The sequence below is a fragment of the Falco cherrug genome, chromosome 5 (assembly GCF_023634085.1).
Source record: "Falco cherrug isolate bFalChe1 chromosome 5, bFalChe1.pri, whole genome shotgun sequence".
Classification (NCBI taxonomy): domain Eukaryota; kingdom Metazoa; phylum Chordata; class Aves; order Falconiformes; family Falconidae; genus Falco; species Falco cherrug.
In genome coordinates, this window is record NC_073701.1 from 25059360 (window position 1) to 25085347 (window position 25988).

Below are 25988 nucleotides of genomic sequence, written 5' to 3' on the forward strand. Positions count from 1 at the left end.
GGAACAAATGGGAAGGACAGACACAGGTATCTGAGGGACAGAATAATAGTAAAATGCAAAATAAGGCAGAAGGAAGAGCCTTACAATTAAATGAGGTTTCCAAGGAGGTGACAGCCATTCTGAGAACATGAATTTCATATACCTTGATCTTATTAGAGGCCAAGACAAGATGTCACTGCTTATCTGAAGTAAAAGGCCAGTTTATCTCATGCAAGAACAGCTCCCAAAAAGGCAGACTTTAATAATTACTAAGAGGAGAGATCCTTCTAAAAGTCTAAAGGAACAGCGCAAGCTGTCAGTACCTTGATGAAACATTGCCAGCTTTTTGCAGTCCATTATCTCAGTCCTCCCAAAGGGCTAAGGCATTAAGGAGCAGAACAAGATGTAAAGTGAGAGGACTTCCAACCTAGCTTGTTCTCCAGCTCATACCAGGCATGCAAGGACATGTGCGGCATGTGGTCCGTTGCTATCCGGCCCTGTCCAAAGCAAAGGCAGTCCTACAGCTCTTGCAGCTGGGATAACAAGGACCGGAGACTGGTGCAAAGGATGCTTGAGAAGACTGCCAAGGCTAGAAGCAGTACGTCCACAGATAAGTGCCCTCCCCACCTTTGCTTGGTAGGAGTGGGTCTCTGTCTCTCTCTCCTTGATACAGCCCAGCCATTTACTGTCTACTGATGTCTGAGACATGCTACCAGGTTGAGCTAACTGACACTCCAGAGGAATTAAAGATTTCACACAGCTGTGGCCTGTTTTCTTCCTCTCCAGAGGAGGAAAGGGCATCCATTAGCACCACAGCAGTCACAGGTAATGGAGATGTATGTCTGGCTTGCTGGAGGAACCTTCTCTTCCCATTCGAGAGGCGAGAAAGGCCAGACATGATTGGCCTTCTCTCACTCCTAATAAACCCTATGAATCACAAGTAATTGCCTACTTAAAGCTACTCTTCTCTGGGGAATTATCCGATAGCCGGTGCCAAAGCAAGAGAAAAGCAGGAGGGGGGCTGGGGAGATTTCAAAGAATAATTAGCTTAATACATTTCTGGGCCTCAATATGAACACTCAGCCTGAGCAATTCAGGCCTTGTGGCTGAATTAGAAATGGCTGGGAAATATCCATTGCCATGAGGGACTGCACATGAAAGGAGCTTTAACAAGGTCAGCCTAAGGCAAGCCAAAGTGCCAGGCCTGGATATGGCCAAATATTTGAGGTGCACACCCCACGGCTTTGTTGCCCGTAGGCATAAATTCAGAAATCTGCCATGAGAGAATGGGCCTGATCTTATTCTCAGTTAGCACTGGTTCTCCACTCAGGTTGCCACTGAGCATGGCGACATGCCACCATGTTAACAAGGAAAGAATCAGGCTCAGTGACAGCATCTGAGTCACTCAATTCAATGCATGCATTATAAAAAAATAAAAAGACATACAGAGCATACATGTTCTCTATCACCCACTCTTAACGCCTCTCCCTCCCACCAATCTTTCACAATGGAAGGACACTGCTATATGGGCCATGCGTTAATGGGACATTTCCCTCCATCCATGGGACATCTACCATCCTTCAGCACTGCAGAAGTGTAACGACTGAAAGCATGCTCCTCTTTCCTGTGATCCCCTCCATTTCCCCAACATTACAAGAGTCAAAACATAGGGGAACTTCAGCACTTGGGTTTCCTCTCCAGCCTCCCAGCATAGTGTACTTCTGCTCTGTGTGTTGTCAGCATGCTCTGTTTCATGGGTTAGAAAACAAGGAGAGCCATTCCCCACCCTGCAACCCTCTAGTATGATGCTGAGAGGCAATGGCTGGTAGATGACCTACACCTCCAAGCCCTCCAGAGGAGGCTGTACACTATTCTCCTTCCCCAGTCCTCTCCCAAAAGGTAAAAGTGACTTCAACTACACTGTAAGACTAAAAATGTCTCCTTCCACCTGTTTTTCTTACTCTAAGTTCTATTAATGTCTTACAATTTTTGCTATGACTAGGAAACTACTGGGACAGTGCTGTGAGGGTCCTATCACCCTTATTCCCATTCAAGAGAACTGCCTTACAAGTAGATTGATAGGAATACTTAAGAAAACACATACTAGAGTGCAAGACTGGAAGAATTAATACTCTTCACTCCTTGAAAATCTCCCCTTCCAGAGCTGGAGGCAATCCACTGAGGACATCCATCAGGCTGGAGGAGCACACAGCACACATACTTTAAGCCCCTTTTGCTGTGAGAAAAGTGGTTTCACCTACGACAGGCTAAGTCCCTGCAAGGTCAGTACTGTGAGGCACTAGAATTTAATGAACGAGCAGTTAACATGTCTCTCTGTCTCACATGCATCCAGGGCAGGTCTGGCCTCTGCTGCAAGAACAGTGATAGGACAACATGGCCTTAAAGCTAAAATAATGCAGGACAGACACTCCCCAAGACAAATCGGAGCAGCTCTAGGACATCAAGAAGGCTTAGCCCATATATAGCAGCCAAGATCTCGCCCACCCTGAGGATATGTCGCATTAGTTTGTGAAGCCAGTTAATTAGTCTCTTCCCATGGTCTGAAGCAAGAATTCCATCTGAATTGAGTATGCAGTATTTTGAGAAAGACAGAGCTAAAGAGCCACGGTCTCTTTTCTGCTTGGGAATTTATTGGGCTATTGATCTGACATGCACATTTAGGGACAGCAGCAAAGCCTTGAGGGAAGTGGCAGAGAGATGTTCCAGAAGCAGGAGCTTCTTCTGTGGAAACCTCATTAGCCAAGACCCTTCATCTGGAATAGCACAGTTCCCACTGAATCCTCCCACTGAAAGTAATCTGGACACTGTCACTAATGTTTGCTTGTCTTCTTCATCTCACATACTGCAGGGTCTGCATATCAAACAGCCTATGGTTGAGCTGCCATCCCAGGGAAGTCAGAAACGATTCTTTAGGTTTTGTTTTGCACAACAGCATTCCTAGGCTGTAATTTACAGAGACACAGGGTAGTGAGGGGCATGTTCCACCTCATTGCCTTTGAGTGAGGAGGCCAGCTGCTATTAGCCCCTGTTCTGCGATCCCCTGCTGGGAGCCTATCAGGACATGCATCTAGAGATGGATACACTTGTGCTCTGGAGCTAGGCTGTAGCCTTGGGCACAGGAGGCAAGGCCTGCAACTTCAAGAACTGAATCTTTTTCTCTCAGCCTGGTAAACCTGCCTGTCTCTTCAGCATCCATCGCTGGATTGAAGGCAGTCATGGTACCAATACACAAATACCATGATAAGACACAGCGCAGGATACTCACTGAGTAAACCCCACTTCCCCTGAAAGCTCATGCTTTGAAGAGGCTATCGTGGAACTGCACTGGGGGCCTGCCCAGCGTGATCCAAGAGGGCAAGATGGCTCTCAGAGACCTCTCCCATGAGGGTGGTCTTTTGGACAATCAGTTGCTGTGAGCCCTACAGGTACTGTACGCTTGTGAGCAAGGCAGTATCTCTGGATGCCGCAGCTCTTGGCTGCCCACAACCTGTCTCTAAGTCTACAGTCACAAGTGAGTATCTGGGTCCATTTTGGACCACAGAACCCAGGCAACAAGGAGCAGAGCCTTGTGAGAAAGGGTGTTGCAGTCAGAGGTGGGGAAGCTACTTCCTCCATCAGCCCCACAGAGCCAAAGGGCCAGGCCTGCTCAGGCGGGGCGAAAGCTCAAGGTGAACAAAAGGCTGAAGTATTTGCTGAAAGACTCCCACCACAGTGCCAATGCAGTCCCACCCACCCCGTCCCCTTCTCCCACAGCCTGAGGAGGAAGCCTCTGTACCTGTTTATTCTTTAGGTCAAGGGAGAGCTCATAATCGGAGGCAGCTGCATGGGAACACGAGGCCGTCCCTTTGCTGCGCTGCACTCTCACTGGGGAGCCCGTGTGGTGGAGGCTCGCCTTCTGCACCAGAGGGGAACACCCCGCTGCCTGCTCTTCTTGGAGCTCCGCATGCTGGGCTTTTAGCGTCAGGGTGTCGGACCTGCCTTCCTGGCCACTCTGTCTGCCGGCCTCCTTCGGATCCTCCGTTTCACACCCGGCTTTCTTGCTTGTGGAACCGCTGGGATCGTCACTGTGAACAAAACGCAACGTTTCGCTTTTTTTATTTGTTTTTATTATGTTTTGTTTATGATTATGTTTATTGTTGTTTGCTACAGTCATTCACTGAGCTGCATTTTAAATGTTTAGGAAGCCTGGGCTGTGAGGGGTCTCTCTCAGTGATGGATCAGGACTCTAGGTTGATGCAGCCAAAGCCCTGGTCCCTCTCTCCCTAAGAGCAGGCACCTGAGCTGCACACACTGCATGAACCAGTCCTGTGAATCCCGGAGCTGCCCGGCTGCCTCTGCTTGAGGTGCTGCAGTTAGAAGTGAGGAGCCAAGGAGGGTGTCATGGCCTACGGACATGTCTCCTGCTCTCTGGAGTAGCTAGCAGCTGGCAGTCACCCCTATGCCCTTGCTGCCTACTGCCCAGCATCTCCTTGTGCATCCCAGAGTCCCATTTGGCATGGGGCCTGGATCCTAAGGATCCAGTTTTCCCCTGGAGTTTCTAAGGGCATGTGGGAATTGGGGCAGTGGCAGCTGAACGTTGCAGGGTTTCCAGAGGAACTCTTGCAGAGCTCAGGGTATATAAATGCAACAGAGCCAGCCAGCCCTGAGGTCCTGACTCTTCAAAGCATGTCTGCAACACAGCCATAGCAGGCTGCAGAGCTTCCATGAAAGAAGCCATTTCTTTCTGACCCACAGATTGTTGTGCCACTGAGATCTTGTGGAGCAAGGAAAACACTTTTCTCCTGTCAGCCACAGCAGTAAGTGTGTGAAGCCAGGGCCTGACAACAGTGCACTCTAAGAGAGCTGACACGCTGCCCCAAGCAGGATGGGATTAGCGTAGGTCTGATCCATTGAAGTCCTGAGGAAGCCTGTCGTTAACCTCTCTTGCCAAATATTTTCCAAAATCATCCAATTTCAAACAACATTTTGGTATTCTGGGGCAGTGTTTGAACCATGAGAGTGTTTGTTTGTTGTTATATTAGTCTCCTTCCAAGTGGCTGCAGAGGAATAATATATGTTTTCCAAGAGTGTCCTGGCCAGTCTGCATGGACTCTGGGTTCTACTGCACCGTGTACACCAGATACAGCTCCACTGGTTTCCAGCGGCTGAGTATTGAGCTGACGGCAACATCTAGTTTGGAAATAATTACTACAGAACCAATGCATTTAATTTCATTGAAACCAAGGATATGTACTGCCTCCCACATTTAAACACCATTAAATTATTTAATTCACTTCCAAATCCCATTTTTTTCTCTTGGATTTGGTCCACATACGACCAGTTCTGCTATCATCTAGATAACAAATCATTTTATGATTGGTGTTGGTGTCAGAGCAAAATCAGGGAAATTAGATATGATTTTCTGTAGTGCCCAAATTACTTTAGAAGCATTTAAGTCTCATTTTCGAAAGTGCTGTAAGCATTTATGAGCCCAAGTCTTCTAACTGTAAATAGACTTTGCCTCCTAAGCCTCGGAGCACTTCTGCATACTTACTAGTACTTCAAAAGGAAGTTTATTCTCTCCAATGGCAGCTCTTCTGTTCAGTAGATTTAACAATCAAATTTAGAAATATTCCCACAGTTTCTAAAAGGGCTCCAAATCAGATTAGTCAAAGACAGTACCACACCTTCAGAACTAAGAAAGATGAAGGATTTAAAGGTAGAAAGTTTGTCCTTTTATACACATGCATGTAGTCATCAGTTAGACTTAAAAAATAAATCCACAGAAGAAACCAGTCTCTTACATAAATGCTATATAACTAACTTTATCAAAGCATATTAAGATGACATTTGCATAACCATCAATCAGGAAATACTACCATTAAAATGAGCCATAACACTCTTCTTTTAGGTAGTATACCTTACAAAATCTTTCCTTGTTCTATTCTTGATACTATATAATTGAATATTTTTTGCTACACCTGAAGATGTACATGTGAAGTACCCATTTTTAACTCCATCTCTTCTATGTCCATCCACATTGCAGGAAACATCAATAAAAGGCATTTCCCTTACATCTCTCACTGTAACATTTTTATTGTCAGACCCTGTTCTATACATTCTCATTTTAACCAGCAGAGCAGTAATTTTTATCCTCAGCTCAAGAGGTGGCCAGGTGACATAGATTTGATCATGTTTTCATTGAAGTGCATGCCAAAAGCCTCACAAGTATTTCAGTGGGAAACAGACTGTGCCCTACAAAGCAACTTCAGCTAGACACATAAGCTCTGATTCAGCAAGACACATAGCACAAATCGCTCTGCTGAGTCAAGGCCACAGTGCACGGTGTGCTATGCAGACTTTCTTCAGGGCAGATCAGGGCCCGAGGCAGTAGACTAGGGAGCTAGTTGACTTCCCTTGGAGCATGAATGGACTCTAAATGCCAGCAAATATTCCCTGACATGATGGTCCTCTAAACACTTGCACATATGCTTAACTCTGTTTTTCTGAGGACCTCCACTGACTGCTCATGGTAGAACGTGAAGTGTGGGCCTAAGAGTTTGCAGCGTTCAGCCTCATTGCTCTGTAAGGCTGTACATCACCTCTAGTATATGCTACCTGTTTGGCTTTCTGTCGCACACAGTTTGGAGTCTAAGTGCGTAACATTCATAGTGACAGGATATCCTGCATGCACTGCTAATATAGAGGAAAAACCAGCAGGCTTTGGAGGATCGCAGAATAATCTAGGCAGGGAAGGAAGACTGGAAGTGTCTATTCCAACTCCCTGCTCAAAGCAGAGCCATTTTCAAAGACAGATAAGGTTGATCTGGGCCTTCAGTCAGTCAACTCTTTAATATCTCCAGATATGAAAATTCTCCAGGCTTTCTGGAAAGCCTTGTCAGGGCCCTTAGTGCACTAGTAGACCTTAGTGGCCTGACCACCCTCACCTGGGGTCCCCACAAGTATCCCCTCACAGTTCCCCCTTTTCAGCCCAGCCCAGATCAGTCAGTCCCTGCCTCAGCAACGCTGTAGAATGCTGGTCTCCAGCTCTGCCACAGCCTTCCCCTGTGCATGGCCATGGACACACTTGATCTGGATTCTGACACGCAGGCTGACTCCCCAGCTTGACCTTGGACCTGCCTCATCACCATGGACCTACCCATTGATGACTGGGCTGTGTCGGACCCTAGGTAACCCTCCCTGGACCTGATTCTTACCCTGGCCAATGAGGCAAAGGGCGTTGGACCAACCCAAAATGCTCTGAAGCCCCTTTAACCTCAATAGGCATTTAGGTTATTCCTCAAGACACAGGAGGGCCCTAAGACTGCAAGCACTAAGCGCACCCGTTCAGTCACAGATGTGTGCAAAGCACCACCAAGCTCAGTGTTCCTGCTCACAGTGCATAACATAACTGAAGCCCCTAAAGTCACTGTGCTAGGATAAGGATGTAAGCTAACAACACGTACACATATAACCTTGCCTTTCTCCTCCATGCATGCTCTGAGCCCAGTGAATACAACCATACAGAATGTATTGTGCTTATACATGGAATTTTCTGAGGGTCAAAATTCGGTCAAATCAAAACCAGATTCCACTGAAGCACTCAAAGGCATTTTTCAGCTAGATGTTTCTATGCTAAATATAAATTTTTTAACCCCCTGCTGGTTTGGCTGTTGTGCTGTTCGGAAAGCAATAGCAAATACTCTTGCTGAAGTGGGAATAGTTTCTACATGTTCTTTTGTGAAGAAAAAAAAAAAAGTGGAACCAGTTTTACTTAATGGGGAAAAAATCTCCAAAAAGAAAAGACAAACTGCTGTGGTTTAACCCTGGCTGGTAATTGAGTACGACGCAGCCACTCGCTCACTTCCCCCTCACCCAGAGGGATGGGGAGGAGAGTTGGAAAGGAATGTAAAACTCGAGGGTTAAGACAAGAAAAATTTAAGAATTGCAATAGAATAAAAATGAAAGAACAATAATAACAATGGTGACAATAACAGTTAGAATGAAAAGGGGGAGAGAAAGAATAAAATCCAGAGGGAAAAGAAGGAACACGAGGTACACAACGCAACTGCCCACCACCCGCTGACCCCAAGCAATGGCCTGCCCGCACCGGTCAACCCCCCAGGTATGTATATATATACCAAGCATGAGGTCCCATGGTATGGAATATCCCTTTGGCTAGTTCATGTCAGCTGACCTGGTTATGTCCCCCTCCAGTACCTTGTGCCCCTCCAGCCTTTTCACTAACGAGGCCTGAGAAACCAAAAATTCCTCGACTTAGCATAAATATTACCCAGCAGCAACCAAAAACATCAGTGCGTTATCAACATTGTTCTCACATCAGAGCCAAAACACAGCACCGAACCAGCTACTAAGAAGATAATTAACTCCATCCCAGCTGAAACCAGGACACAAACCTAATTCACCTTTGGGCAAGGGACCAAACCTAGGAAATTTCAGCTTCAGCTGGTAAACTTCAGTGACTTAAAAGCAATGGAAAAAAGGGGTAAAGACAGGGTTTGCTTAGCAGCCTGAATGGTACCATTACAGCCCTGTGGTTCCACTTAGCACCCTCTATCCCTCCCAGGTTTACTCCCATCTTGAACTTGTTTCTGAGGAAGTCTTACGGGGAGGCCTCTTCTCTGTTGTCCAGTAGTAGTGACAAATGAAGCCCCCATATGAGAGACAAAACACACTGCTAACGATCAAAACTGATGCTGCAGTGAAATATAGGCTAAAATCTTAATGAACCTGTTTTTTTCCCTCTGTCCTGAGTGACACAGTTGATGTGCATTGGTAGACAACAGATTTTGTTGATAAGTGAAGGCTCAGGAGCTATTATAATCATAATAACAAAAAAAAAACAACAGTAAGAAAAGTAAGTAGGGCAACGATAGATATTACAGCATGGAAGATCTCTCGGAAAAAAATGTTACAAAGTAAATCATAGCAATCCACTTGCTTTCTCTTGGCCAGTGACCAATCAGTCTCCCTGGCTGTGGGATAAAGGAAGGGAATGGAAGGGAATGGAGCTATTGCATGTTGTTTCTTGGATGAGAAAATTTCTCTAACCACTTGTAATAATTAAAAGTCCCATGCGGAATCTAAGGTGTGAGTCCCAATGTCCTGGTCAAACCGCAACTAGGTTAATTTAGTTCTGCATCCCAGCATCACCCCTGCAGTTTCAACTGCAATAAGTGTTCTTTAATTGCTGTCCTAAAGTATCATATACCACCATCTTTCACAGTTTTCACAGCTACTCCTGCATGATAAATGAAGCAATTTTCTGCTAGTCATGCAATCAGGTAGGGAAGGTTTGTAATGTCTTTGAATTCTGTTTGATTGGAAGTTGTAATATTAATGGAAATCACTTGCAATCAGATAAAAAAGGAAAACTAAAAATTCAGCTGTTCTGTTGTTCCTAGATGTTCCTATATTATTTTTATGACCCATAGCAACTAGCTTAGTCATTATTACAAATAGATGTGATCTACTGTAGAAAACATCTCTCAAGTTTCAGGTATCTCCTGCTACTTTTGCACTGCTGACTTGTATATGCCTGCTGCAGACAGAAATCAGTTTTGTTAATAAAGAGGGTAACTACAGACAATCCAACTCAGGACTTATATAAAACACTGTATCTAGTCTAGCATTTCCAAACAGGGATATCAGGGTTCTGAACTGAACCCTAGTGTTTGTTTCAAGAAAGCAGGATGGTGAAAAAGCTCTCACTGAGAAAATTCAGCTGGGCACCCATAAATATTTTTGTCCAGCATAGGTAAGTGAGATTTCTGATATTCAGCTTCTATGTGCAGATTTCTCAGGAAGATTTTCTCTAAGGAGTACACTGAGGGAAAGATGTAGGGAGATGATAGAGGAGAAATGGTATTATGTAGAGGTCTTTTTATTGTTTCCTTTTTTCTCACTTCCAGGTATTTTGGAAACCTAAAGCCCAAATCAGTGATAGTAAGTACATTATCAAACCAGAGAAGCCCATCAGCCCATTCCTAGTAGTATCAGCTCCCCAAGTCTGTAGAGAGTTGTCATATCATACTCTGTCCTGGGAGAAATTTGACTGCTTCTCAGTTCCTACAGCATCAGGATGGTGCACTTTCTTGCATACTCCTTACCACCTCCTTGATGGTGGAAACACACACCTGTGCTTCTAACTGCCTGCTGAACCATGGTTATCTGTTGGATCTGGACTGTCAACTTGAACGTTCCCATATCTGATGACTCAAGAAAGAACATGCAGCCCCTTATCCCCCAAATATTTCAAGACAATTTCAAGCTAGACCTGTAGGCAAGAAAACAGAAAATGGATGCTCTAGACATTACATTCCATTGCACCACTGTCAAATACCAGATTCAGTTCATGGTCTACAAGTAATTTTCAGAGCTCTCAGAAAGGTGTTTACAGGGTAGCCGAGTAACTAAACAGGGCTCTAGGGCCAGGAGAACTACTCAAGGACAGTAATGTTAGTCCTGTAAGAAATTAAAACAGCCTTCTCACTGATCACTCCAGAGCTACACAGTTCCCATGTGGTCAAGACACAAAACTCATTTCTTTGCTCCTTCTCTCCTACAAGAAAAAATATTGCAGATAAATAAGAGCAATAACAGAGTAACGAAAATAGCAGTGGCTCTTCTGGACTCGGATAGTGGTATAAGAAATCAGACACTCAAGAAGAGGATGCTCAGATGCCCTGCTGGAAGCTATAGTGGTTATGCAATCATCTAGCTAACTGGACAGGAGGAAGCTATGGATGTCAGGTGTTAGCAAAAGTACTACAGAGGCTGGTCTCACCTCCTCTTTGTGTCCTTGTGTTACTCCAGGAGAAGACCACACCACTGTTTTGTATGTATAACTTACCAAATGCCTTCTTCATGGTGTTCAAGGTCAGTGTGCAGGACTGTGACCTGTAACTGAGGCAAAGACTACATGGACTAGTTGTGAAGGACCACAAAAATTTATGAATCCGTTTCACAGAGGTCCTTTTGAGGATCAGTTGGTTATTGTATATATGCTCTAAAGTGCTGTAAGCTATTAGTATTATCATGGCTTTAGAGCTATGTGAGACTTCAAAGCTTCAGAGATGCCAGGATAAAAAATCCTTACAAAGTGCCATATGGAGAATTAGAAAAAGAGGTCACTAGCTAATGTCAAGAGAACAGAGTCCAGATCCCAAGTCTGCAAGAACCTGTGCTTCCTCTGTCTTAAGACATTTCAGCATTTCCCCTGTCCTTTCTCCTCTCCCTACTCAGAAAAAAATATAAAATCAATTGCTGAGTTAGCAGGTTCCAAAGTGCCTTTTCAGTTTATTTTATTTTTATTTCATTTCAGTGTTCCCTAAGGATACCCATAACATATGGTGAATGGGCTGATCAGAATTTGATAAGAACATGGCTGAGACAGGCTCGGTAATATATTATGGGATCTTTGCAAGGTTCAGAGATTTCTAACACGCTGGGGGTCTGAGTCCAAAAGAATTGCTTCTTATTTGCTTTTAAGTTCAGGTTTTAGAGTGACTTGGAGGCAGTGTTCTCTGGGAGCATGCTGAAAATGATGGAAGGCAAAAGTCTCTCCTGCCAGAGAGACAGAAAACTTGGAACTTGATCTTGGCAAATCATCCCCTGCCAGCCAAGCTGCAGCTTTCTCAGACAGTCTCCCCCAACAGAGACAAATATAGGAACACGATTCTGATTTTGTCTACATTCACGTAACACCTTGCAAAGCAGTGGCATCAAGCCATCTTCTCACACTAGTTTTACCCGAGAGGAATTAATGATAAAGCTCATTACCCATCCCAGAACATATCATTTGTTTCATAAAAAGGCTGGCACACACACCTGTAAAATAGATTTGACAGTACAGTAAGGTAAATATATTGGAAATCAATTATATTTAACATCCTTTAGCACAGACTGAACCAGGCAACATCTTTTCAACATTACTTAAAGTGGTTTTGGTGGCATGTATATTGAGCTGACAGAAAATTTAATAATAGTACCAAATGCCTCATGTCCCGCACAGTCCAACACGCCAAAGCCAGGGCCTCCACTTCAGATTTGGTGTTTAAACATGATCCCCATGTGCTGTGTAATTTCCACATTGTTGTGTTGTTGTGCCTTTTGCTACAGAACAGCACTACAGGAGCTAAACTTTTCTGATGCACCCTGTGCCCTCACAGTGCAAAGATGATTATCCAGGTGTCAGTCTGGGCTGGCTGCGTGTCTGAGGTACAGGCTCTTTATGAGTAACTTCAGCCACCTGCAGCCTAGGATCTCTGCTTTTTTCATGGACACAATAGGCTCCTCCAGAGGGTGACTTGGAACAGCCGAGGCAGCTCCCACTGCATGGGAAGTGGGGGTTGTGGTACAAGGCTGGCTGTGCTGGGTGGTGTGGTTGTCACACAGATTTTTTTCTTATAGTTCCTACATGTGTCTGGGTGACACCTCAGAATGACATTTGGGTCACCTCTCTGGCATGACCCTCTTTCCTCCTCCCTTCCCAGTCATGCCTCCTGTTTCACCATCTGCAGGAGCACAGGGCTCGGTACTTGATGCCCCAGGCTGGCTGCTGTTCTGTCTCTGCAGGCTAGACTAGGAGGTCCCACAGTCTGTCCACTGCAGAGGGGGTTACATGTGGCTGTGTCAAACAGGGCACCTGTGCTTATCACTGAGGTGTGAAAAGCACCAAGCAGACAGTGAAGGCATAGAGGGGCCCTGCTCTGCAGGGTTTAATTACTTTCATTTTAACCCCAGACCTCTCTTGCCTCTGCAATGTTTGGTAAACACGACCTTTTAGAGAAGGAAAAAACAGATGGCATCCTGCATTAGTGTAACTGCCTGCTCAGCACCCCGGGAAAGAGAAACTTGGCTTCTCAGCAGCAGTCTTTCTGCCACTTCGACTCAGATCTCTTGGCTCCTCATCCCTGAGGCAGGTTTGAACATCACCAAATTCGCTGACAAAAGCCTGCCGGTGCAATCATGCAGAAGATAGAATTTCACTGCTAAAATGAGATGAATTCAGGGCTGGGAGGCAGCAGAACCTCTACAAGGCAAGGAAGCCTTGCATATCCCCTCAGCCCGTTGCTCTCCTATTACAGCTGCCTGTGAGCCGGGTGAGGGACACAACTTTTGACATTTATAGACCTAGGCAAGGGCTTCTGTGGTCATCTTTTCCCACCTGTTGTGACAGACCCTAGGTTGGACTGCAGCTCTGGGTTCCTTCCTAAGGGACCTTACCCTAAGGGATCAGGGTAATTGATTTCTGATGGCAGTGAGTGAGCTTCTTCACAGGAAGATCTTTGTGTAACCCAGATAAATTTTCTTTCTGTTCTCTAGTATCTCAGATGTTTCATCTCTTATGATCACCGCAGCCCAGCAGAAGACCGCTGCTCATGTCAAACCAAGCAGAAGGAAGCCCGGTCTTCCTCAGCATAGAGTAACACAGCCTCAAATCACCATCCTCCATATAGACAGTCCAAACACCATTCACCAGACAGGAAATCAGATATGATCCAGATTTTAACTTTGGCAGTATGTTCAGATCTAGGATTTTGGGTTGGCCTACGGCAGAAGACCAAAACAAAACCAGCATGGTTAGCATTCCTTCCTCCTTTCTCCAATCCAGTGGCCACCCCCACAGCCTTATGCAGCAGATACAAAGATCTGCTTTTCCAAGTTCTAACCTATTTTGTCACTGCTGCTTCACTCTGATCCATTTCATGTCACTTCTCTTCCCTGAGGCCTTCTTCCCTTTTCTACATTCCCCCTTTCAGAAAACAGGGTGACTTAGTAACTTACACATTTGGTCATACAAGCTCATATACCCCTAGGGCCACTTAAACTTTTCTTCCCTATGAGGAACGAAAACTATTCCCATACTTCATACTCAGACATGGACCTTTTGGGGCAAGATCATTAAGAAAAATAGAAGTTTGCCTTGAAACAACCAATCCTACAACATGTTTGAGCAAACTATAGCTGGTGCTGAATGGCATTATGCCAGTGGATTGCACCAAAGTCAGTGGAGGATCTAGCCTAATACGCTATTTTTTAAGACAATCTAACATGCTTATCAGATCCACTTGTGCTGTAACAGCACAGCAATATTTTTCACAATGCCATTCTGCACCATCCATTTTTGTGCATCTTGACCTAGCACTATCACATTAGTGTATTCTGGGAAATCTCAGGCATCTGTTGTATCTCGCCAGTCATCCCCAAAGACATGCAATAGAGTATCAGCAATGTGTACACAAGGTAGCCTATCCCCATCTTCCCTCTTTCCCCAAAAGATGGAATGAGAGAGATTGCAGTCAACCCAGATACACAGGCAAAAACAGCAGCGTCATAACCTGTTTACAGGAAAGCAGCAACATACCAGTGGGGGACATGACATCGGTGACACATGGCTCTAGTCACTAGACAAATACAGATCCCAGTGGGACGACGGTACGATCTCTGTGTGCCAAGAACCAAGGTGCCAACCAGAGATGGTTAGAAGTTACTAGAACACACTTCCAAATGGTGTGGCCAGTGTTACGTTTCCTCAGTCTCAGAAGCAAAATCTTACTGAACTCAGCTCCTGTTTATGTTTTGATACTTTTCTTCAGCATGATGTTTTCTCACAGAAGATGACATGGTTTCCAGCTCTTCTGCAGTTTCTGAACAGGCCAGCTGACAGTTTCAAAATCTTCCAACTTTTTTACACCCTCTCTCTTAGCTATCTAGCTGTTTGCAGAGCCTAGATAGAGTGGCCTGAGCAGCTGTACAGTGTGCACCTCTTCAGCACCTCAGACTCTTCAGTTCTTCCTGGAGCATAAGAAATTCTGCCAGGGCCACATGTGGAAGAATGAACTCTGGACACAGACATGTTTTTCCAAAAGGAGCGGTTATTGTATTTGAACACAGAGCCTGCCCCATGGGAGTGGTCAGAAGATGAACCTGCATAGCAGTGAGTTAGTGTTGCAGAGCACAGAAAAGATAAAAGGCCTTTGGATTGACATCATACTACAAGAAAAAGTGTAATAAAAGGTCACAGCCTCATTGCTATCACTGCCAAAGAATACTGGCATGAAAAGGAATATTCCAGCCAAGGGACCTGCTCATTTATCTCCTGTTCACATGTTCTTGTTCCCTCCAGTTTCTTCTTTCATTTACACTATTTTTTAGCTTCCTGCTTTTCCTGCTCCTCTCCTGTCATTCTCCTTCTCTGTATAGCATGGTTGCCATCCATTTTCCTTACAGTAGCACTGTTTTATTCATTGGGATGAGTCTGTATCCCTTTCTTTCTCAGTGGCTTTTTCCATCTCTTTGCCTTCTCTGTCTCTACCTTGTAAGCCATGAACAAGTGTGTGGACAGAGGGTCCAGAGAAACCATCCGTCCAGTTCAACAGAACACACCTTAGTGTACAAAAGATCTGCAATGACCCAGTTTTGGGGGTGAGTGCATCTTGACTAATGCAGATCAGGTCAGATGGTATCAATAGAGGATTAGAATGAAGGGTGTGAGCTCCACCACAGTCCATCTGCTATTACTTCATCAACTGTCTGTGCCTGTTTTCTAGTGCTAGATACAGGACTATTTCCACAGCTGGCATAGCCTCTTCTCATGCATCTCTGTGGTGTTATCTCACAGAAAATACAGGATACAGTAGGTGTTTATGTTGCATTCCACCAGTACCAAGAAGTTGCCATGTTACCAGCACGGAATTCTTTGCAATATAGGAGAAAGAACGTGAGGATCATCTGCAAGCCATGAGTGATTCACCTAGTATTAAAGCAACTAACTGATCTCAATAACTGCTGAAAGTGGCTCCCACAACTGTAAACCTGGCCATGATTGATTGTCTTTCACTGACATTACCAGTGCTGTGGCCCAAGAAAAAGCAAGCACTGCCACATGTGGGAGAAGAGCACCTGAATCCAAGTCTGAATTCCTCAAGTGTAGGACTCATGTAAACAACAGAAGAAACAGGGGAACAGGAAGGACTGGAAGACGTAATATGTGGCCATGTAATGGCTGGATACAGCTTCAGGCTCTCAGAAAATATGTCTGACAGGTATCTTTGCAGTTTCAAAAACGGATACTTCAGACAGGTTTTCTTTGGCCTCTCTCTTCTGCTGTCTTCCTGCTTCCTGAAGAAAGGTGTTGATACAGGCGAATAAAGCAAACAATGTAACAAGGTGGTTCCAGTTTCTGCCACATTTTTTTCCCTGTTGAACAGCTCATCTATTCCTCACTATACTTCCCCACCCTCATGTTCTACAATCTTGCCTGAAAGTGGTTGCACCAGCTGTTGGAGAAAAGGAGCAGAGAAATGCCTGTGTGGGAGATAGTGCCAAAATGTTCTGGTGGATCCCTTTAGAGGACTGACACACTGCATCTGAAACTCACCTCCTGTTTCTTTGGAAGCTTCCAGAGCCATTCCTTCCAGGTCATAGTACCAGAAGAATTGCCAACTATACCTCCCTGCAAGAGATTCCCAAGGTTGTTGGTAACTATGATGTTAAGGGTATTCTCTAAAAACTTTTTTGCTTACAATTGTGTTTCCATATTTCCCCTAAATCTACATGCACTGAACATCTTTGTGGTTGTGGACCTAGGCTCCTGCAAAGCAATTAAAGCTGCTAGTCCAGACTGTACAAAACACCCATAAAAAGCAAGGAATCTACTCACACTCAAGTTTAGGATGAGTTCAAATCTGGGTCTAGACATCAACTCATCCACATCTCTGTGTCAGACTAAAATCTAAACTCTGACAACTGTGAGCCTGGGGAATATTTATGTGGACTTTACTGACCCATCCCTGCCTGTTTACAGCATCCCTACAACCTCCAGTTGTAGTATCTTGAACAGGATTATTAAGTCTACAGGGAGGAAAGAGTAAGAAGTAGATGAGCTGTTAAGAAGCAGAAAAAATCCTCTCTTTATGCCTGTGACCTCAATAAGGAAAATAAATGAGAAAAGGAGCACAAACAGGATGCACTAACAAAGCAGAAATGTTGCTCAAACTTCTCTTGTGTGTTTTCAGAAACAGTGCGGTGGAGGACTTTAGCATGAATGAAAGAAGTCAGACTGAAGAACTCTGTATATAAAGTTGTTTGTGCTCAGAGCACACAAGGCACAGGCCATGGGTGTAGAAGCTTGCTTTGCACTGGCATGTCCAGGTGCTGTAAGCCTGACCTGGAGTGTTCTGCATTAATAATCAGAGAAGAATTCATCCTCCACGGTCTACTAATTGTAAGAGCTTGCACTTGACACTGCTAGCTGGGGGCCAGTTAGTCAGAGTTGTTATGCTGTTTTGTGTGTTAGGTTATAGATTCGATTTGATACAGACTAGAACCATCATGTTTCACACCTGGGCCAGGGCCACTGAGTACCTCTGAGCTGTGAGGAAGCACTGACCTCCAGATTATATATCCAATATCCTGAGAGCAATCCTAAACCAGAAAGGCTAATTTCCCATTTCATGAACTGGATTTGCATTCTTTCTGTAAGGCAAGGTCAATCTTTCACAAGTTCAGACAAAATGATGAGTAGCTCAGTTGTTTTTCTGTAATGCTTGAAGAGTGATGGATACTGGTGGAAAATCATCATTCCCCACCTGTCTGTCAAGATGCTTCAGTGGTATCTAAAAGGAGAATCAACTTGGGGAGCGGTTCTCATCAACTTCATGGGCTTCACCCTTAAGGGTATTGCATTCACAATCCAAGCAGTCTTGTGGATTTCTCAGGAGGATCTAACTGTCAGTGGACCTAGAGTGACCCAAGGGCAAATTGAGAGCTGTAGTAGGAGAAGAGATACTCCTGGGTTACAGCAGTGGGGAGCCAAAGAGGGACGTGATGCTGCTAATGTGCAGTGGATAATATTCATGACTCTCTTGTGCCAGTGCCTTCCAGCGTGACTTCAAAGGATGAAGAACAAATGCACACTCAATGGAAACAGAAAGTTCACATAAAGAGACATAAAGAGTCAGAGACAGCAGACCTCCAAAAGGAAATAAGATTTTGCTTTTTAACCATGTGTTGCTTAGGGTGCAGCATACTCTTATGCAGCTCAGAGAGCTGGGAAGAAAGATGTTTGAAGGTTTGATTTCAAAGAACTGTCCAAAACCTGTCCATTCACTTTTCACTCTCACACATACAAAAATGGGGCAACAAGCACCTAAAGGACCTCTCCCAACAAGAACACATATTTCCATTTGAGTACTTCGGTAAGTCAGAAGTGGGGCAAGAGGGAATTTCCCCAGAACTGCGAGGAAGGCTGGCTTGGAGATGTGTCCAATGGCTTACATTTCTCCTTACCACTAACTGGTGCTGCGATGCCAGGCAGTAACCAATCCGTGACAGCGACTAATCCAGCAGGCACTTTGGAAATGAGTACATAGCTGTTTGAAGTCTAAACTATATTGAGTTACAATTTAATTGGTCCATAATCATAAACACTTGCCAGTTGCACTATTTGTGTTTCAATCCTGATCTAAGCAGCAGTCTCCCTACTGGAAAGTGAGGAAAAATTATGGGAAAATATGAGCAGAGCTTGCCCAACTTTTCCATAGATGTTTCCGTAGATGCTTCAGACACCAGCCCTTCTCAGTACACATAGAAGCCCTTCCAGAAGACTGTTCAGATCTCTGACCTCTCCTCTTCCTGGGAGGACTTTTTGTCTCCTTTGCCTTAAAAGCAGGTCAGGTCTCATCTGCACGTCTTCCAGATAGGAAGGACCTTCTCTATCCCACAAATGTAGGTGGAACATCCTCCCTTCCCAAAGAGCTATCTGGGATCTGATCCTGCCCTTCACACAGTCCCACCCAGTCTCCTTCATGACATGATCCTTTAGCCTTCCGGTGCTATCCCCATGTCCACTGCCAAAGTGGACCAGCCCCAGGCACTTAAACTGTACATAGAACTTTTCCCACCACTGGAGCAGAGGTGATTTTCTGCTGATTTCCTATTCAGCATGGCAGGCAAGCCAGAGGCAGGCTCCGAAAAGCCTATGAAAGGCAACTGAATGAATATACTGTTCCCTCCAATTGTGACTCCATCATTTCCTCTCATTACTCTAATAGAAACAAATCTTTCTCATCTCAGCCCTATTACCCCACACAAAGGAAAATGGTATGTAATCCTGTTAAAGCTGGGCTGCTGCTGGACACATTTTAAGGTCATTGTTCTGGGATGCCAGTCTCCTCTGTGTGAGACTGGGAGAAGTGGGAAATGCAATTACTAGGCTATTCAAATCCCTCGAATGAAACCCTGCCGTTAACAGGCAGAAGCCAGCAAGAAAAAAAAAAAAAAAAGAGCAGTTGCTTTATGAAATTATAGGGTTTGGCTAAAACCAGAGTCTAATCAGCACCTCCGTGAAGAAGCAGGGTTAGCTCCTACTGCCATCCATGGAGTCTCCTCATTCCCCTCAACCCGGTCTTTGGCACCCCCAGTGGAAGCCTGACCTGCAGGATGGGTTATGGCATGAAGCCAGTGGTGCGCAGATCCAGTGGAGACAATGGTGGTCCATGTCCAGAATTTACACCGTACTTTGAAATGGGGAAGCCCTGAGTTCAGCAACAGGAATCTGTCTGCTGCTGCCATCGCCTCATACTGTACTTTGGCTCTGAGCTTCTTGGGGGCAGATTCTGGGATCAAATCTGCCTCCTAATACTCATGGCCTCAGCACCAGTCTCGTTGATTGCTGGTGCGACCCAGCTAAGCAACCAGGTGGGAAATTTGCATTGCTGAATTCATGGAGCTGTAACCCCCGCCCAGGGAATTCACATGCTGGAGGAAAGGATGATAGCACCGCTTGTGGCAGTCCTCGAAGCAAAGCAGAACGATGAGTGGGAATAATTGCAACCGCCTCATCGAGTTGTCTTCTATTGAATGGTTAGACACTAGGCATGTTCCTAATCATCCCCACCCAGGTGAAGCTAACGCATCTTGAGCTGGACAGGTAGCAAAGAAAGAGTCAGAAATCTTGCAGGACAAACATTAGCAAAGACCACACAAAACAACAATGACCATCACAAACCACAAGCAGAGACAAACTTTTGTCCCAGAGTGTTCCTGACTGCCAACCTTCTACTGTTGTGCCCTGTTTCCTTCTTCCGCCCCATGCTTGAGCTGCATGGCTATTGTTGCTGGTCTCTGCTGCAGTCAGGCAGTCACTCTTCTTAGTGCATTGATGTCCCTCTTTACCTTCACCTTCCCTGCTGTATTGCCCTCCTGCTGCCCATGTTCTCTCAGTCTCCTAAAGGATTTCTGTCCCACAAGGTAAGGCTGAAAGCAGGACCACTCTTGCAGGTCCCAGGAGGAAGTGATGTGGGCTGAGCTAAGGCTCCTGGTAGAGGAGGAGAAAGCAGCCGATCACCACTGGAGTCTCCAAGTCCCTTGAAGAAATGAGAGTCACTTCCCTGTTTATGCTCTTTATTAGTCCCTATTCTCTTTAATCGGCTTAGACTGATGAGCCGAGGCAGCGGTAGGGATCAGCTGGGCTGTTTAATTAAAGGATTGCAGCTCAGCCTTGCAGTTTGGGGGTTTGTGTAAATGAGCTGCAAGTACATTATTTAATCTGCTGTGCAGAGACGAGTTGGGGCATTAATGAAGCAAACTCTAATTAAAACTAGACGGCTGATGGTTATTAGTGGCATCAGTTCTGACAGGATTTATCTCATTTAGAGAAATGCCTGATCATGGAGAGGGAAAAGAAAGAATAGACCTGAGCTGGTTTATCACATTTCACCACAGCACCGCTTGTGACTGGCTGTCCATTCAGTGGGGCTCAGGAGAGCTGCACAGGGAGCCTCTGTGTCCCAGGCTCTCACATCAGGAGTCCTGACGAGCTTATTTAGAGATATGCCTGGCTCACCCAGGAACTGATTGCCTATTCAGGTTGTCTGACCCACATATTTCAGTCTTGATTGACTTTTGTTCTGCCTTGGTTCAATGGGAAGCCTGTATGATTTGAGCAGGGTGACAGGCTCTGTAAATGATCTGATGAACCTCTCCCAGCAGCGTACTGAGTCATTCCAGAGCAGCACAGCTATCAGCGATGGACATCAGCTCCATGGTGACCCTGTGTTTTTCCTTCTCTGCCATTTTTTTGCCCTCCTCACTGTATTGTATATGTAACTTCAGATATGAAGGAAGCCCATGGCTGACTGCAGGACCTGGTAGAAGCTAGGAGGTATTTTCTGACCAGCATAAAGCTGATCGGTGAGTTCAATAGTCTTGCATGTGCTCTGTCTTTCTTCTGGCACACTGTGGGAAGTACGGATGTTCTTCTCACCTGAGACAGTCACATAGAGAGATCGCATATAAAAGCTTCTCCGTTTCAAAAACCGAAAATTCTGTATGCCTGTTTCTCACCTTTGAATAACCAAGGTGGCTTCAGCGATCTGTGTCCACATAGAATATTGTGTCACACACGGACAGATTCAGGACTGCTATTGGGGTCTGGGTGCATTAGAAAAGGCGAGGACAAGAGAAAGCCTTGGGAAAAAAGTAAGGAAAGTCGGAGGCCTGCAGAATGGGACAAACTACAAAAGGCATGAAATGGACAGGCATCAGTATGAGAAACCCCTTAACTGGAAGCTCAGATGCAACATGTTGTAGGGGTCATTGTCATTCATCCCAACTTCTGACTTTCCTAGTTCAGACTCATCTTTGGATGCAACTTGCCAAAGTTGTTAAATTACTGCAACAAATGATTGCTTCCTCTTCAATTTACCTGCCAAACCCCAGGTGAGAAATCTAGTGTGGCACCCAGCACAAGGAGGGCAGGCAAACTCAGGCTCAAGGGATGGGTAGAACCTTTGGGAGTCACTGAGACAAAAGGAAGGCCTGACAAAAAGCATAACAATGACCCTAGAGCTTAAGACACTGTAGAAATGACAGCTTTATAGGACAAGAAAATGCTAGAAACTAAGGGAACTGATCAGAAATAAGATGAAGGCTGGGAAAAGAATGGGGCAGGATTAAGGATTAGGGTATGAAAATAGAACACTACAACAAAACTGAGCCTCAGTTCAGACAAAATAGAGCACATAACCAAAACTCTCTCCAGAAATGCAAGTGAGAGGTGGCTGTCCCTGCCACAGAAATCTCTGCTGTCTCCTCTTCCTTGCTAGCATCTCCCCATCTGCCATGGAGGTCCAGCTGTAGATGTCCCACGGGGCTGTCAAATTAATTTTACCAAAGCTTGAAAGCTTTCAGCACAAACATCATGGGGGTTAACCCCTCTATCTTCATACATGGATGGGCAAGAGAGGTCCTGCTTCTTTACCCTGTCTCCAAGTGTGGCTGAACCCTACTTTTGAACACACACACATTCACCCCTGTTCTCTTCATAGTTGTCCAGTACCCACACGTTTCCTTGGAAGGAAATCAGAAACCACTGTCTGCTCCAGTGAGCAGAACAAACAAGAGAACCATCACTTAAAAATGCTGTAGCCTCACTACTGCAATTCAGCTGCCCAATTCTGTCCAGAGCTCTCCCTAGTAACTCAGGATTCTTACAGAGATGCCGAAGGTCAGATGTAAAAGTCTAGCAGTAAGAATCTAGCAGTGTGATGAGGTAAATGTTTGAAGAGAAACCTGTTTGCTGTTGATAGAATGGTGATGAGGCCTGAGAAAAAGGAATAGGCCTGTGAGATGGAGGTGCAAGGAGTTGTGAGAGGAGAAGGAGATGGCAAGAAAAGAGGGACAAGGCAGAGCATGGAAGCTATATGCAGCATGTGCACCTCAAGTATTTTTTAAGCTTCTTGAACTCCTTGGTCTTGGCAGTGATGTCATTCACTGATGAGGGACAGCTATGACAATTGCTGGTGTACCCACATCTGGCTGCACTGGATAAAATCTGGAATAGTTATTAGTACCTGTCTATAACTGCCTTTCACGGGCAAGCTCAGACCATTTCCACACATGTAAAACCGTGCCCCCCACCATCTCTCAGGGTGTGAGACAGAACCCTGAGTTTCTTTGGTGACTTTTGCTGTAGCTTAAAGGTTATGGATTATACTGGTGTGTGTCCAGGCACCTTATAATGTGGGATAACTAATCTGAAGCAGAAGACTGAAGCATGTGTGTGTCAGTGTCAAAGTAATGCAGAAGGATAAGAAAAGGTACAAGCAAGAATGTGAGTTGATGGAAGCAGATGTTTGAAGAGAGGCTGAAAGTATGATTTTGGAGGTGCATGGGTGTGGGTGAGTGGAGTCCAGAGGAGGTTTGTGGGCAATTACACGATGGTATGAACAGTGATCTCTAGGAGAGAAAAGAGAGGTACAGCAGTGCTGGGGACATGGGACATAAGGGAGGGCGGAGGAGATGGGTGTGTAAAATATGTGAGTTTTGTCTGGGATAGGAAGATTACTGATGGATGATAAGGAAGTAGGGGATGGAAAAGAAAAGTTCTTGCTGTCAGCTATTTCCCACCTTGGTGAAGAGTCCAGAGATGAAGGCTTCTGCTCTGCATCAGCTGCTGGGCAACAGAACTGGTGTAAAACGGTTTCATTCCTGTAAGAAAAAACAAACCATAGCAGGTCAGTGTTCAGCTCACTCAGCAGAAAACTCAAGGGGGAATGCCTTTCCCAGGGCTGTTCCAAGGGGACAGTGACTCCCAGTGATGCTGAAAGAGAAATCTGATTATGACATGAATGATTTGCACTCCGAGGTGGTGGAGAGCAAAAGAGAAGAGGGCTGACAATTCTATTCCCTTACCTTACCTGTCCTGCTGCTGCTGTTAAGCTGTAGAGAAAAGGGCAAAAGCACCCAAATAAAAAGTTTTCCTTCTATCAGTATCTGTCTCATGATCCCATACATCCTATGACAAACAGTTTTGCCTATCTCTAACTTTTATTTCTTTTGGGACAGAAACATCTCCTAATATGTGTTTCCTTAGATATGTCTCCTATACATTGTAACACAAATAAGTAGCTTTTTTTGTTGACAGTGGCTAGATTAACTCTGCAGACATTTCTCCTGAAACCTCTCTAGAGCAAAGAAATGGTCTCAGCACGTCAGCACTGGGCATTACCAGAAACAGCAGCAGAAAACTGACAGGACAAGCACAAGTAGGGGGACTGAGATCATGACTTCCATGAGAGGAAGACATCACAGCATAGAAAAGCAAAACCATAAGAAGTAACAAACCTGAGCAAAACAGAAAAAACAAAAGGCTAAAAATGGGTTTATCACTTAAGAAGGCCAGAAGAATTAATCCAAAGGAAGAAATCCTAAACCAAACTTCCAAAACTGCTCACTGATATTGAATGACTTGTTCTTGAGTTCCTTGCTTGGAAACATGTGTAAGGAGCCTGGTTTTCAGGCGTGTTGCACACTTATCACAGTATTGGAACCCAGGAAGAGCTGCTCAGCACCTCTGAAAATGAGATTCTTTTAAGATACCACGAGGGAGGCCCTTGAGGTGTCATAGGCAGCACAAATCAACAGCCAAGTTTGAACACACTGACTTTCATCCATGAAAAGAAGTCACTAAAAAGAGACAACAGTGTCAAAAGGGGAAAGTACTGGGGGAACGGAAAAGAAAACAAAAAGAGAAGAAAAGCAGAGGAAATAGAGCAGGCTGAATCCTCAGATGCCATAAGAACACTCTGTCTCCAAGTCAGTGGAAGAGCACTTAGACCTCTGTTCTTAGTGCTACTGCAGAGACCCAGGGCTCAAATGGGGTCACCTCCTGCTAAAAATATTTTTGCAGCTTCACCAAGACATAAGCAGTAAAGCTAATTCTTCTGGCTTGTCATGGAGTCTCAGATTCTTCCAAAGGCCCTACCATACTTTCTGTCACTCTGAAATGTGAAGCTTATCATCTTTGTCCTTCTCAATATCTGACAGACGTAGCCACAAAGATACCTAAATTACAGGCAATGATGATACTGTTCCCAGCCACCTCCTTCTGGCCTCCCAGCTAGCTTAATATAACAAATTGCTTAGTTCTTCCACTTCCTTGGCTTCCAATGCATTCACAGAAGGAATATTTCCTTAGAAACAACAGGACTGGCAGGAGCAACACAGCGGGGGGAAGAAAAAAGCATTATCTTTACTTCACTAACCTCTGCCTGTGCCCTTGGTCCCTGCCTGTGACATGCAACCTGCTGGAAAAGAGAGGACATTTTTGCATGATAAATCAAATTCACCTTCTAGTCTTCCATTTCTATAACTACCCAGCTCACTTCTCTTCTACCAGCCTGCTTATTGTTGGTTCTCATGTTATTTCTAATTTAAACTTCTCAGGTGGCAAGTATCTATCTGACTGGTGTGCCCAGAAATTACTTGTGTTGCCTTTTTACTGAAGCAAGTGGTGGGATCACATTTGAGTCTATGTTCAAGCAGGCTCACACAAATACTTCAGCTCCTACATCTTGGCACTCTCCTTCCAGCTTGAATCCATCATGAATTTTCTGATAAAATTTTGGTTTTGCAAAAAACCCACTGATCCATCAAATTTGAACTACCTGGTGAAAACTTCTTAGGTTTGATGAAGATTCTTCACATTACAGGGCTTTACCTGGACTGCCTGGCAGGCTGCTGGAGGGCCATGCTCCATACCTCACATCTCTAGTGCAGCTGTGCCATACAAGTAGCCTCTTGGAAGGAGGCCATTAGGTTTTCCACCCAGCTCTTTGTTCTTCCCAACTTCCAAAGCAGCAATGCTGGGAGCTGGCTAGCCCAAGAGGTGTGGAGCACCTGTGTCAAGGCAGTCAGCTCTGCAGAGCAGCCCTGGAATCACAAACATCATCAGCTGCAGTATGGAAATACACACGGCTCTCAGCTGACTCAGCAACAGCTGGCATTCATTCTGAGGAGCATGCCTGGATTCAGAAGTATTATCTATTGGCATTTCCTATGAATTTCATCACTACAGGAACCACTGGGAAAAAAGGGCCTAGTTCAAAATAAAAGTAACAACATACTTTTAAATCATAGAATCATTTAGGTTGGAAAAGGCCCTTAAGAACATCGAGTCCAACCATTAACCTAGCACTGCG

The 25988-nt window shown here is 44.9% G+C and overlaps 1 protein-coding gene across 5 annotated transcripts in view; it reads right to left on the reverse strand.

Moving 5' to 3' along the window:
• The window catches only part of IQSEC3 (IQ motif and Sec7 domain ArfGEF 3), a 106977-nt gene that overhangs the window by 37219 nt on the left and 43770 nt on the right, over positions 1-25988 (reverse strand). For all 5 annotated transcript variants that reach the window (XM_055712195.1, XM_055712198.1, XM_055712193.1 and 2 more), the window contains exons 2-3: positions 23416-23496; positions 3776-4064 (exon numbers count right to left, since the gene is read on the reverse strand). In XM_055712195.1, coding sequence (XP_055568170.1) covers positions 3776-4064; positions 23416-23496 — 370 coding nt within the window. The remainder of the gene's footprint in view (positions 1-3775; positions 4065-23415; positions 23497-25988) is intronic.